The 13928-nt window shown below is 56.7% G+C and overlaps 1 protein-coding gene across 2 annotated transcripts; it reads right to left on the bottom strand.

The window, feature by feature from the left end:
- Positions 1-2627: 2627 nt before the first annotated feature.
- On the bottom strand, positions 2628-7899 carry SIVA1 (SIVA1 apoptosis inducing factor). Of its 2 annotated transcripts, none has more exons than XM_022575939.3 (4): positions 7717-7897; positions 5422-5616; positions 4567-4723; positions 2628-2833 (listed from the first exon to the last, which is right to left on the bottom strand). In XM_022575939.3, the coding sequence occupies exons 1-4, from the start codon at positions 7832-7834 to the stop codon at positions 2776-2778; spliced, it is 528 nt and encodes a 175-aa protein (XP_022431647.1). In that variant the 5' UTR covers positions 7835-7897; the 3' UTR covers positions 2628-2775. The 2 variants fall into 2 exon arrangements, with proteins under 2 accessions (XP_022431647.1, XP_030617761.1); XM_030761901.2 differs by having other exon boundaries at positions 2819-2934; positions 7717-7899.
- Positions 7900-13928: the final 6029 nt, after the last annotated feature.

Genomic DNA, 13928 nt, shown 5'->3' with positions numbered 1-13928 from the left:
AGTGCCCACGTTTCAGCAGGCATGGCTGGGTGCTGGAGGCCCTGGGGGCTACGGGTAGGTCAGCAGCTCCCAGCAAGGGACCAGCCAGGCTGGGGTGTCGGGACGGCATAGGGGCGGGGTCTGCCTCCCAGTAAATGCCACTCCGGGGATGTCTGCTCAAAGACGGGTCATCATTCAACAGATAGTCTACCCTGTCCCTTTGAATTTGCTTGTGTCTTCATACTCAAGGTGAATTTGTTGCAGACAACAGAGTTGGCTGGGTCTCAACTGTTGTTTTGACGATCTGTGGGTCTCCACCCCTCGGGGGTGCTTAGGTCACGTACAGGAGTGGGATCTAGACGTGGCTGAGCTTAAACGTCACCTTGCTGTTACCTCTGTGCGTCCCTTTAGTTCTTTGTGCCTTCCTTCCTCTTTTTCACCCTCATTTTGGATTAAATAACTATTTTTTAACAAACCCATTTTAAAAAAATTTTTCTTCATTTTTTTGGCCACGTCAGGTCTTAGTTGCGGCACGTGGGCTTCTCTCCAGTTGTGGCGTGTGGGTTTTCTCTCTCCGGTTGTGGCACTCGGGCTCCAGGGCGCGTGGGCCCTGTAGGTTGCAGCACGTGGGCTCTCTTGTTGAGGCGCGCGAGCGCCGGAGTTGTGGCGCGCAGCCTTAGTTCCTCCTCAGCATGTGGGATCTTAGTTCCCTGACCAGGGATTGAACCCACGTCCCCTGTATTGGAAGGCGGATTCTTCACCCCTGGACGACCAGGGAAGTCCCCCATTTTCTCTCTTTTATTGGCTTATTTCGATTTTACCAACTCTCTCACTGATGTTCCTTTTCTGTTCCAGGATCCAACCCAGGATCCTATGTGGAATTTAGAACAAATCTCTCCCGAAGGAACGACTGTAGCCACGGCCTGTCGGATGTCAGTCCATAACTCACCCAGCAGCCTGCCTTGGAGTGAAATTCAGCCCTTCACACGCACGGTCCTCAGAACACACACCTCCACTTGCCCGTCTCCGTGCTGTGGTCACTTTTGTTTCCACATGTTCAAAATCCCCAACACACATTATTAGTTTTGCTTTCGACAACTGTTTTTTAACGTTTTAAATATTCTTACTTGGTAAAATATATGTAAAACTTACCGCTTTAACCATTTTTAAGTGGCCAGTTCAGTGGCATTAAATGCATTCACGTGGCTGTGGCACCAGCACCACCATCGTCTCCAGAACTTTTCATCTTCACAAACTAAAACTCTGCTCCCGTTCAACACTCACTGCCCCTCCCCCGGCCCCACCCTTCCCCTGTCTGTCTCCGTGAACCCCACGGCTCTAAGGACCTCACAGGAGTGGAATCACACAGGACCTGTCCTTTGTGACTGGCTACTTCACCTGGCCTGACGTCCTCAAGGTCCATCTGTGCTGCAGTCTGTGTCAGGATCTCCTTCCTTTTTAAGGCCAAATCATATTCCATCGTATGGATGGACCACGATTTGCTTATCCATTCATCCCTTCGTGGACACGTGGTTTGTTTCCACATTTTTACTCTTGTGGACGCTATTGCGATGAACACAGGCGTACAGACATCTGCTCGAATCCCTGCTGGGTATTTGCCAGAAGTGGGGTCGCCAGGCCACGTGAGCTCTACTTTTCAGTCTCTGAGGAACAGCCATTCTGCTCCAGAGGCCGCGTCACCCTGCATCCCCACAGCAGTGCACAGGGCTCCCGGGTCCGCACAGCCCCGCCGGCACTTGTTCTCTGTTGGACAGCAGCCCCCTGCCGGGTGTGAGGCAGCATCTCCTGTGTAACTGAGCTGTGTTTCCCTGAGCATCTCTTCACGTGCTCCCTGGGGTCGTGGTCTGCAGGTGGACACTGGGACGGAGGCCCAGGGCCTCTACAGGAAGCCAGGCGAGAGGAGGTGACCCCACGATAAGGGCTCGTGCTGCTCTCACACGGCCGAGCCGGAGAGGCCTCTGAATGCTCTCAGCTCAGGAAGACCCATGGGGTCACTTGCAGCCGCCCCCAAGACCTCATGCCTCCCTGTGGCCCACCCCCGCTCCTGCTTCAGGGGTCCTAGGCTCTGCACTTGGGGGCAAACCCCACCCTGGCCCAGCCCCCTCCAAGAGTCAGTCACTTGACCCTCCAACAGTGGGTGCCCCCGCTGCCCACCCCAAAGAACCTCTCTTCTCCTCCAGGGTTTCTTGGAGGGGCTGGGGCTAACTACCCACGGATTCACCCTGAGGGCCTGGGCCCATGGCGCTGCAAGGACCCCGCGCGTGGGAACCGGGCCCGAGACCCAGGTGAGGAGGCCCCGCGCAGGGCTGCGCCCCTCCCTTCCCCCTCTCGTCCACTCCCCTCCCTCAGGCCACACGGGCTGCACCATCCAGACGGAGCTGGCAGGCAGGTCACCCGGGGCCCAGCCACCCAGACAGCGGCGCACGACAGTGGCGTTTCAGGGACGGCCTGGGACGCGGCCACACCCCCGAGGGGCACTGGGGCCCCACCGGGGCTCACACGCTCTGGACTTCAGTGTCCCCACCTGTCAACGGGGCGATTGGCAGCACCCGGCATGGAGCTCAGGGCGCTGCCAGGTGGGAGCCGGGCAGACCACGGGCCCCAGGGGCGCTGACGAGTGAGTCCTCTTGTCCAAATATAAGGGGTTTATTCTCTTCTGTGGTCAGGAGAACAAAATACAAAATAGAAAGGCTGTCCCTTCCCGCCCCTCCCCCCAGTCCCTCAGCGTGGACGGCGGCGAGGTCGTCCAGGCAGGGCTGCCGTCCTCTCCTGGCCTCAGGCCTCGAACATGGCGCAGCTGGCGCACAGCACTTTCTCGTGGAGGTCACTGCAGCTGCGACACCGCGAGGTTGGGGGAGAGGAGCTGGCATTAGGGCTGAGTTCCACGGGAGCTGCCGACCCCACCTGGTCCCTCGACTTTATCTGGAGGCGGGGCTGTTGGCCCAGACAGAACCAGTTAAGAAGAGGCCCCACTGCCGCAGGGGGCCAGGCCCACAGGGCCGGGTCCTTGGAGAAGGACACCCGCAGAGGGGGGCGGTTCGAGGGTCCGGGGAGAGGCTGCAGCACGGAACCCGCGGAGTGCGAGACTCCAGGAGCAGACCCCCGCGGCCTCCCTAGAACCAGCCCCCCCGACAGGTATCTGCCTCGAGCACAAGGGTAAACGTCTGGGGTGCTTGCTGAAGCCGCCCTCACAGACTGACAGCTAAGGAGCCCCCGGGGCTCAGCCCAGGTCTCACGGCGGCCAGGTGTGCAGTAGGGTTGACTGGCCCCGGATGGCTCACAGGGGCAGCAGCTCAGGTAGGGTAGGGACATGGCAACTCAGCGAATGGCAGGGGACACGCGTCGGGAGACATGCTGAAAGGAGACGGCAGCACGCCTGAGGTGCAGCGGCAAAGGGTCCACATCCAGGGCTAGGAGCTTGGCTCCAGCTCCTGGCGGCGATGCCCCACCCGCGGCCGTGCCTGACCCTGGGGACGAGGCAGCCAGGTGCGGGCAGGATGCCCGCTTCCAGGGTGGCGCTGAAGCTCGGAGGCCTGAGGCGTGGCCTCCAGAGGGGACCCCGAACGTGTCGTCTGTTTCTCACCGGGGTCAGAGAGCCCCGCCCGCCGGGGCCCGAGAAACAGGCAGGTGCGCGGCGGGCTCTGCGGGCGCTTGGGGGCCAGGCAGCAGACAGCAGGGGGCGGGGGGGGAGGCTGCCACGGGAGTCCCTGAGGATGCGGACGGCCCCGGGGAGGGAAGCAGCTGCCAGTAGGTGGGGCGCCCACTTGGCCCCTCAGCTGGCCCGTGTGCTGTGCTCAGCTCCCCCTCCAGGGAAAAGCCACTGGCAAGGCCCTGCCCGTCTCAGCTTACATATAAATAGGAAGAAAAGAAAAACTGAGTTGGCAAAATCAATAGAAAGAGTATTCCACACTCATGACTCGCCCAGCACCTGACCCCTGAACTGGCCAGCACGGGAGGCCCACGCCTGGCCTCCGTCCTTCTGTCCAGCGCGTCCCAACCGTGGAGCAACCCACCTCTCGGGAGGCGTGTTTTTAACTTTCCACGGTTGGGGTTGGTTTTTTTTTTTTTTTTTTTGGCGGTGGCGGGGTGAGTTGGTTTTAAAGGCCATTGGGACTAAACTGGTTTGAGATCTGCAGAACTTTTCTTACGGGGCACTGCCCATCCCCACCCGTCAGCCGGGAGTGGCCGCTGGGACGAGGACAGCACCCGAAACCTCCCGGGCAGGGATGGGGTCCACCGGCTGTGGCGGACACGCTCACCCAAGCCACAGACAAACGCTTGTTTTCTGCCCTCACCTGTCAGGTGTCCTCCGCTAATGAGCGCGCTACACAGGAAGGCCACGTGAGGCTTCCTGATGGCAGGGCTCAAAGGACTAGAGCACAAATGGTCTGGGACAGACCACAGACAGCGCAGAGCTGACCTACAAGGTCTGGACTTCCTCCAGAAAGGATCTCAAGGTCTTGGAAAAACTCAAGCTGAGCAAAGCATTTACTGGCATCACATCGTCCCACCGGGCAATGTGGGATGGGCCTGCCGCCCCCACTCCCCGACAGGGCCCGCACTCACTCCACGAGGGCACACAGGGCGCAGGCCACTGCCCCACAGCTGCAGCAGGTGCGCACGCAGCGCCCGCACAGGGCCCGCTCGCACTGGCCGCACGCCGCCTTCCCGTCCACAGCCCGCACACACGACGAGCAGGCTCCCGATGCCGCCATGGCTGGGTCTGTGGGGAAGAGACACCCATCAGCCCAAAGGGGACCTGGAGCGCTGGGGCTGGGGGCCATCCTCCCTCCTGCGCCTGACTGACCACTAGGTCCTAAGACGATAACCTGTGCATAAGCACAGCACCCAGACCTGTTCACCAGGGAGAGATCCCAGCTGGCTTCCGTGACTCCCACCTACAATTCCCACCACCCAAATGTCGGTACCTAAGGGTCAGCCCTTCTCCTGACCGCCTGCATCAGAAGTCGCTAGGCCTTCGTCCCTTGTGTGTCTCACAGCTGCGTCTCACAGGGGTCCCTTTGCCCCACCCAGACCCGGGGGCGGGAGAGTTTTTAACCAGCGACACAGGTGACAGTCTGAGACGCACACCACACTGCACAGGGACCCGAACAGGCTTTTCCCACCCAGCCAGGTGGGACTCTGTGGGAGAGCTTCAGGTGGAAAGCAGGCAGGACACCCAGAAGGGTCACCCAGAGGGGTCTCTGTTCCTTTCTGATCCAACAGTTAGAAGCTGTTTGCAGCTACCAGATGTGGATGTTGGTGACAGCAGAGCCTCCTAATGTCAGGAGCCTGCAGGCCCTCGCCCTGTTCATACTGTCAGACTCGGGCCCGGCCCCCTCCAGCCCAGGTAGGAAGAGCCCCTGCCACATCCCGTCCTTAGCACACAGCTGGGAAGCGCCTGCCGTGGGCCTCACTCACCAGCTTCGGAGGCCCGGGCTCGACTCCTGGTCAGTCGGCCGTCGGGCCCGATCAGCATCTGCCCGCGCGCGGCCCGCGGGGCGTCGGTGGGGCCAGGCTTCGGGGACTCCGGGGTGTCGACGATGGCACAGCCTTCCTCCCACGCGGGGTCCATGCAGGCCTGGGCCCCGCGGAAGAGGAGCTGCGTGGTCTTTTCTGCGGAGGCAACCATTTCCCCGCTTATACCGCTGCAGCACGGAAGCACCTGCATGGCCACCTTGTCCCTCGAGCTGCGCGTGGCCGGGCCTCTGGTTACCCAGCCACCCCAGAGCACGCTGCTCCCTGGTGAGCTGGGTCCCACCCTGACCTCCTGCCTGGGCTCAGCGGCCACCTCCTCCAGGAAGGTTCTGGACCCTGCAGCCCCACCTGGGCTCCCTGTGCTATCACTCTGCTCATTTTCCACACGTGTGGCCTCACCTCCTTGCCGTTCGTCTCCTCCCCAGCACCCACAAGCCGGCTTTATCCAGCAGACGAAGCTCTGCGCTGTGGAGTGCTAACTAACGCACAGCCAGAGACTCAGAGCTGAGCCCACACCCCAGGCCAGCACGCACCCCTTCACTTACCACGGAGCTGCTAGCAGAAGGCATGGCAGCAACCAGCTCCGAACAAGGTACCCCAGAACTTTCCAGAACTCTGTGGGCCCTGGATACCCCCCCCCCCCGACCCCAGAGCTGAGGTGGTTTCTCAGCAACCAGAGCAGTGGCTTTCCATCAGGGCACTGGGGGCTTTCACAAGGTCAAATGCCAGGCGCCAGCCCCAGAAATGCTTTGTTTGTGGTGTTCTGCCCTGTCCCAACAGAGCCAGGGTGGAGACCTTAGAAGCTGTTGGTGCTAAGTGAAACCGACAGAAACACACAGTTGGGTAACTCAAATGGAGTGGCTGCTGACAGCCCCGTCACACCCAGTTCCTCCTCCTCCAATCCCCCCCACCCCCACTTATAATAGGGTGGGACTCGGGGGAGGTCACGTGGTGAGGCTAAGACTTGTCTCCAAGGGCCTGTGGTCCGTTCAAGATAAAGAGACCAGGATTCAGGCTTGGAATTCATTACACACGAGCTCACGCTGGCCTATGTCCTGCCCTTCTTAGATGCCCAGGGAGCCTCGCACTCCCTCTGTGACGGGGCCCTGCGGAGGACAAGCCCCTGCAAATGCTCCAGAACATCGTGGTCAAGAGCTAGACTGACTTAGCCCCCATTTATTTTTAATTCTTCTGTCTGCAGTGTGTACATTTTTTGAAGGTCCTGAGAGGATGACACTTGCAGTCTGGCCATAGTACTCACAGCTTCACTCACTTTTATCACCCGCACGGCCTCGAAAGGCATTTGCATTTGCGACCCTGCGTGCGCAAGAACAGAAAGGGCACAGCAGCGGCTGGGGAGCAGCAGGACAAAGAGAAGCAGGGTCTCCCCAGGCTAGGCGCCTCCCCACAGCCCTAGTGCACGGCAGCACCACTCAGTCACAGACACCCAGGTAACCATCTGACTGTTCCACACGCACAAACCTCGTGCCTCCAGCCACTAGTTAAGGTGAATTCCGCTCTGTAGTTACCCCAGGGTATTAACCCCACCAAAGCGATGATCAATAATATCAATGCGCCCAAAAACCTGCATGAAGAAGCCAGTGTCCTTACATCTCTGGAACTGGGCACTCCAGCCACAATGAACCGGACAGCACTCTCCGGCTTCCCGGCTTTTGCATAGGTTGTTCCCTCTGCCTGGAATTCCCTTCCTCTCCCTCTCTGCCTGCCTAACCCTGAAGGATTCGCCTTCGACCCTGTTCCTCCACGAGACCTCTGACAGCCTGCAGGTGGTCCTGCAGCGACCCCTGCCTGCCCTGATGACCTCTGGAGAGTCCTTCTCTGGCTGGCCCCCCAGTAGGCAGCAAGGCAGGGTCTCCCGCAGCCGCAGCTCCTGGCAAGGAAGGCGCGCTCCACAAACGCCTCTCGGGTCAGAACGGGTGCTTCTACCGGCTTATTCCACAGGGACATCCCACTCCCCGGCCTCTCGCTGGGCTGGTCAGGCCAGGGCTGGCTCCTGCGCGAGTCCAGCATTCCCAAAGGACAGAGCCACGCCTCGGCCCCACGCGGAGGCCGCCTGTTTCGGGAAGGTGGAGGGCGGGTACAGGTCGTGGACGCGGGCGCATTCACAGCGCCCAAATTGCTGCTCCCAAACCCGGCCGGGCGGCTGGCCCCGGCCCCCGGCTCCAGGGCGCGCGGCCTGCGGAAACCGCCTGCCCGACCCCGCTACCCCTCACTCACCGAAGATCTCCCGCGTGAGGCGCTCGGCGCACACGCCGCGACTCAGCTCCCTCCGGCCCACACGCACCTTGAGCTGCAGCGGGGCCGCGTCCGCGAAGGGGCAGCCCCGCTTGGGCATGGCCGCGGCCCTCAGCGGCGCAGCTCCGCGGCCGCGCCTCGCCTGCCCGTGACGTCACAGCCGTGCGCCAACCCCTGCGCGGGCGGGGGCGGGGCTGCTGCGCGGCGCGACGCGGGATAGGCCCGGGAAGAGGGCGGGGAGGGGCGGGGCTGCTGCACGGCGCGACGCGGGATAGGCCCGGGGAGGGGGCGGGGCTCGTGTGCCGGGAGGCGGGACTCGGAGACGCGGGAAAGTCCGGGAGAGGTCAAGGGTCGGAGTGGGCGCCCCGGGGGCGGGGAAGCGGGAGGGCGGTGTGGTGCGCACGCGCCGCAGGATGGGCGGGAGGCGACATCGGGGGCGGGACTCGTGTGAGGGGTGGCTCGTGATAGGTCGGAGGCGACATGTGGGAGGGACTCGTACGAGGAGGTGCGGAAGGGAAGGGCGTCTCGGCTGTTTTGTTTTTTTTTTGCGGTACGCGGGCCTCTCACTGTTGTGGCCTCTCCCGTTGCGGAGCACAGGCTCCGGACGCGCAGGCTCAGCGGCCACGGCCCACGGGCCCAGCCGCTCCGCGGCATGTGGGATCTTCCCGGACCGGGGCACGAACCCGTGTCCCCTGCATCGGCAGGTGGACTCTCAACCACTGCGCCACCAGGGAAGCCCTCGGCTGTTTTAAATTTTGCTCCCCAAACAACTCTCGAAACTGGTTATACTTCTCCGTTTAAATCACCAAAAGTTCGCGGATCATTCACTTTTCTGTAATTCTTAATTTGGAGGACTGCCCCGCCCTCACAAGTGGAGAGTGCCGCATGAACGCACTGGATACACGTCACGGGCCGGGTTTCGGGCCCTGCTGCGTCATGCGGGGCAGGCCTGACGTAATGTCGGGCTCTGACAGAGCCGTGCGGCTCCGGCCCCACCTCGGCCTCTGCCGGCCGCCTACCCGCCCGACCCTCGTCCTGTCCGCTGCCCCCGGGGTCGTCCAGCCCGTTCCTCTGTCGCCTGGATTTCCGCTGACAAGCCGAGGGCCTCCGTCTTACAGGCCACGCCCCACGCGACACACCCCTCACGTGACACCACCCCCACGTGATGCACATCACAGCCCAGGACACCCGCAGGGATGGGGCAGGGCCAGCCTCCTGTCCACCTGCCCGTTCCCGCCAAGCATGGCGGCTCTAGGGAGACCAGGCCGAAAGTGGGGCTTCGGCCAGCGTTTCTCCTGTTGCGTGACCGCATGATCGGGTACTATACCCGTTAGCGGTCTGCAGTCACTGTGACAAAAAGACGCTTGACTGGTTTTATCCCAGAAATAGATGAAATTCCCAGGAGTATTGTTTTTAATCTTACAGGTCTTGGGAATTTTAAAAGACTTCTTTGCGTTCGGATTTGAAACTGCCTTAGGATCGTTTAAGACACAGTAGATAGATGCAAAACATTGTGATTAAAGGAGGATCTTGTTAGCTCTTCTATTTCAACCTAATTTTAATTTAAGAAATATTTGTTGAAGGCCCAGTCAGTGCTGGATTAGTTTTCTAGAGGTGCCGTAACAAAGCACTCAGGCTGAGGGCTTAAACAATAGACATTTATTCTCTTACAGTTCTGGAAGTTGGAAGTCCAAGATCAAGGTGTGTGCAGAGCTGGTCTCTCCTTGGCCTGCAGACAGCCGTCTTCTCCCTGTGCTCACGTGGTGGTCCCTCTGTGTCCTCGTCTCCTCTTCTGATAAGGACGCCAGTCAGACTGGATTAAGGCCAACCCATATGACCTCTTTAAAACTTAATTACCTCCTGGTTCCTCAAAAAGTTGAAAATAGAACTGCAATGTGATCCAGCAATGCCGCTTCTGTGTATACAAAGGAATTGAAATCATTATCTTGAAGCGCTATCTGCACCATGTTCCCTGCAGCATTTTTACAATGGCCAAGACATGGAAACAACCTAAGTGTTCATCAATGGATGAGTGGATAAAGAAAATGTGATATTTGGAATATACATATAATGAAATATTATTCAGCCATAGAAAAGAAGGCCATTCTGCCAGTTGCAATAACGTGAATGAATCTGGAGGACATTTTGCTAACTGAAATAAGTCAGAGAAAGAGAAATACAGTACTGTATGATATCACTTATATGTGGAATCCAAAATCATCAAACTTGGGACTTCCCTGGTGGTCCAGTGCATAAGACTCTGTGCTCCCAATGCAGCGGGCCTGGGTTTAATCCCTCGTCGGGGAACTAGATCCCACGTGCACGCCGCAACTAAGAAGTCCGCATGTGGCAACGAAGATCTCGCATGCCGCAACTAAGACCCAGCCCAGCCTAAGTAAGTAAGTAAATAAATAAATATTAACCAAAAAAAAAATCATCGAACTCATAGAAACAGAGTAGAATGGTGGTTGCCAGGGGCTGGGCTTGGGGGAAATGGGGAGCTGTTGGTTAAAGGGTACAAACCTCCAGTTATATGGTAGATAAGTTCCAGGGATCTAATGTACAGCTCAGTGACTATAGTTAGCAAGTATTGTGTACGTGCAGGTTGCTAAGAGTAGATCTTAACTGTTTTCACCATAACAACAACAACGACGACAAAATGGTGATTATATGAGGTGAAGGATGTATTATCTAACCTTATTATGGCTTGCAATATGTATGTGTGTGAAATCATCACACTGTACACCTTAATGTTGTAAAAATTAAGAAAGAGAAACCTCCTTTAAAATGGAGTCAGAGGGAATTCCCTGGCGGTCCAGTAGTTAGGGCTTCGCACTTTCACTGCAGAGGGCTTGGGTTCAATCCCTGGTCGGGGAACTAAGATCCTGCAAGCCGCATGGTGTGGCCAAAAAAAAAAAAAAGAGTCAGGAGGCCAGAAGAGGGAGCAAGCATGCCCTACTGAACTACATTAATTGCAGACCCAATAGAAAAAGAGTACCTTGCATCTACAAAGAAGAAGATTACTACTTGACTACCCAGCAGGAGGAAGAATTTCTCCTTGCCCGACAACAGCCCAGCCAATAAGAGTCTGTCACAACTCAGCCAATGAAAGACCACTTACATGTCAAACTCCCAGTTTCCACCAATGGGTTCTTTGCTCAGACTAGCCCCTTCCATCTCCTCCTTCTCAAGAGTTTTCCCTCCTTTGTTCTCCAGACTTGCCTGTGGTTAGCCATAGATTACACGTCCCGAATTGCAATTTTTTGCCGTTCCCAAATAAACCCATTTTGATGGTCTCTTTTATTGTTTTAGTCAACAGTGTACAATTAAGGTGTACATTATATGTCAATTATATGTTCTATATCAATTATATCTAAATATATGTCAGTTATACCTCAATAAAGCTCCGGAAAAAATGACCTCTTCAAAGTCCCTACCTCCAAATACAGTCCCATTCGGAGGTACTGGGAGTTGAGGCACCAACATGTGAAGTTTAGGGGAACACAATTCAGCCCTTAATAGATACCGCGCTCTGTGCTAGGCCCTTAGGGGTGGTGTGGAGCAGAGCCAGCGGGGTCCCTGCCCTCTGGTGGGACAAATGTCACAAAAGGGGAAGGACGGGAGCTGTGGAAGCAGAGTAAGGAGAACTGCCTTGCCCGGGGCGGGGTGATATCCCAGGAAAACCGAACTCATGCAAAGCATTTGCGGAATGGCATAATTTGACCTTAGAAAGTTGGACATTCTGGAAGTGAATATGTGTCAGATGAGGAAGGAACACGCTTTCTGTTTTCCCACGAGAAGTGCAGCAAACTTCCCCTCCAACAAATGCACAGTGGGTAAGGCCGGCAGGAAACGTATTCATTAATGTGCTTCATCAAAGTTGCCTCGGGGTCCTAAAATTGTGAGTAATTGTCATCTCAGTTATGTAAGATGGTTGTATGGTTACTTTGAGTAACTTTTAGATTGGGGTATAATTTACTTACAGCGCGGTCGTGTGTATTTCCACCAGTGGACTGCCCAGATGGTAAATGTATACAATTCTGCCAGTTACGATGACCCCGTCGCCCCTCCCCCGCCCCGGGCAGAAGTGACCATTGCTCTGTTTTCATCCCTACAGGGACGCTGCCGTCCTAGAACCTCACAGGCTCGGTCTTATTCTGCACGTGCACCTTTGTGTCTGGCTTTTTCCCTCAGTTCGCTCCGAGACCGGCCACCATCCTGCACTCCTCAGTGGTCCATTCCTTTTGTTGCTGAGTGTATTCCGTGTGCGGATGGACCACAGTTTGTTCACCTGTCAACTGACACCTGGGCTGTGCCAGGTTTTGGCTCTGATGAGGGCAGCTGCTCTGAACGTTCTCGTCTAAGGCTTTTTCTGTACATTCGTGGTCATTTGTTGTGGGTCAGTGCCTAGGAGTGGAATGGCTATCTGATGGTAGGGTAGATGAATGTTAAACTTCTGAGCAAACCAGCAGCTTTCCAAAGTATTTGGGAAAACACTTTTTTGTTGTTTTTGTTTTTTTTACATTTTGGCTGCACCCCGCGGCATATGGGATCTTAGTTCCCTGACCAGGGGTCGAACCCTTGCCGCCTGCAGTGGAAGCACAGAGTCTTAACCACTGGACCGCCAGGGAAGTCCCTGGAAAAACACGTTTTATCAAACAACGTTATCAAATCGCTTACTTGTCTTTTATCCATGTATTGACCTGAGACCACTGTGAGCTCGTATACAATGGGGCTGTGTTATTGGTGCAAAGAAGAGAGAGCACCTTATTATAATTACTCAGACCCTCACAACATCTGATACTGAGAAAAAGGGGGCTGTGTGTTCTAACCCAACCCAGAGGACAGAGCCTCCCATCCCTGGGCCACACGGGAGTGAGGAAGCTGGGGCCGGGGAAGAATGATTTCCCCTCCAAACTGGTGTCTTTTCACCTTGTGTAACACCTGCAGATACTCAAAGACATCGCCTGGGGCTGCCTCCCCAAGATTTTGTCCAGAGATCAAAGGAAAGGACAACTCGTATTCGGGTGGAGAATTTAGCAGCTACTACGTAATATACGGCTTTGTGCAGCTTTGTCATTTATGCAGGTTGAGCTTGCCAAGCCAGGGATGCAGCTTTTCATGCAGAATGAAATGATTTCTTTGGAAAATGCCTACTCTGGTTGATGGCCCAAAGCGTGCATCCCTCTGTCATAGCAGGATGGTCATCTGGTCAGGAGAAGCACAGTATCCCCGGGGGCAGGGAGAAGAGCTGGGGCCCACCTCCTCTTTCCTTAAGAACTCACCCTGCCTTCGGCCTCTCCCTTCGCCCCTCTTGCTCTGTCGAGGAAGGAAATAATTCTTGGGAAACGCCAAGATGAGCTTCTGCTGGCGCTTCTCACCTGTAGCCCTGCTGCCCGAGGAAGCTGGTCCGCACGCATGCCCCTGACATCTTTCAAACCACTGAAGGCTGTTCTCGGCACTGTTTGGAAAAGTTCGCTAGCAGGTGTGGAGCCACACACCCGATCTGTGGCCCTTTCACCCAACATGCTGTCACATGAGTTTGGGACCCCGTGGTGCAAGCCAGTGACACCGGACCCTGCGGAACTGCCCGGGGCCGGCAGGGCCCATGGGAAGCAAGCTGAGTTGGCAGCGGCCCAATGTCAGTGAACCCAGCTGGCATCCTCAGCTCTAAAAAGCTAGGATTTAGGGCTTCCCTGGTGGCGCAGTGGTTAAGAATCCACCTGCCAACCCAGGAGACACAAGTTCGAGCCCTGGTCTGGGAAGATCCCACATGCCGCAGAGCAACTAAGCCCGTGAGCCACAACTACTGAAGCCCACGTGCCTAGAGCCAGCGCTTCGCAACAAGAGAACCCACCGCAATGAGAAGCCCGTGCACCGCAACAAAGAGTAACCCCCGATCGCCACAACTAGAGAAAGCCTGCGCGCAGCAATGAAGACCCAATGCAGCCAAAAATAAATAAATAAATAGTTAAAAAAAAAAACCACCTAGGATTTAAGCCCGGCAGACTCTAGGTCTCTCCATATGTATAATCCCTCCCCTCTCTGAAATGATACCAAAAGACCTGCTATTTTTCTAAACTTACCCCAAACTGTGAAGGGTTAAGGAAGCTACCACTCGGCTTCCGGTTGAGCAGAGACTACAGCAGGCTCTTTGCAGCTTCAGCCAGTTGAGAAGTGGCTTCCTAGCCCAG

This window comes from Delphinapterus leucas, chromosome 2 (assembly GCF_059928025.1).
Source record: "Delphinapterus leucas isolate spDelLeu-1000000601 "Yukka" chromosome 2, BTC_Dleu_Yukka2, whole genome shotgun sequence".
In the NCBI taxonomy this organism is placed as follows: Eukaryota; Metazoa; Chordata; class Mammalia; order Artiodactyla; family Monodontidae; genus Delphinapterus; species Delphinapterus leucas.
Note: the sequence above shows the minus strand (reverse complement) of the source record. Positions and strands in the feature narration are given on the sequence as shown.

What these genes read in the sequence shown, in the direction of transcription:
- SIVA1 (XM_022575939.3), bottom strand. Translation starts at nt 7,834, where the DNA reads ATGCCCAAGCGGGGCTGCCCCTTCGCGGACGCGGCCCCGCTGCAGCTC. An exon ending in CCTCACGCGGGAGATCTTCG is followed by an intron (nt 5,617 to 7,716) that starts GTGAGTGAGGGG and finishes TTGCCTCCGCAG; the next exon opens with AAAAGACCACGCAGCTCCTC. An exon ending in GCCCTGTGTGCCCTCGTGGA is followed by an intron (nt 2,834 to 4,566) that starts GTGAGTGCGGGC and finishes GCGGTGTCGCAG; the next exon opens with CTGCAGTGACCTCCACGAGA.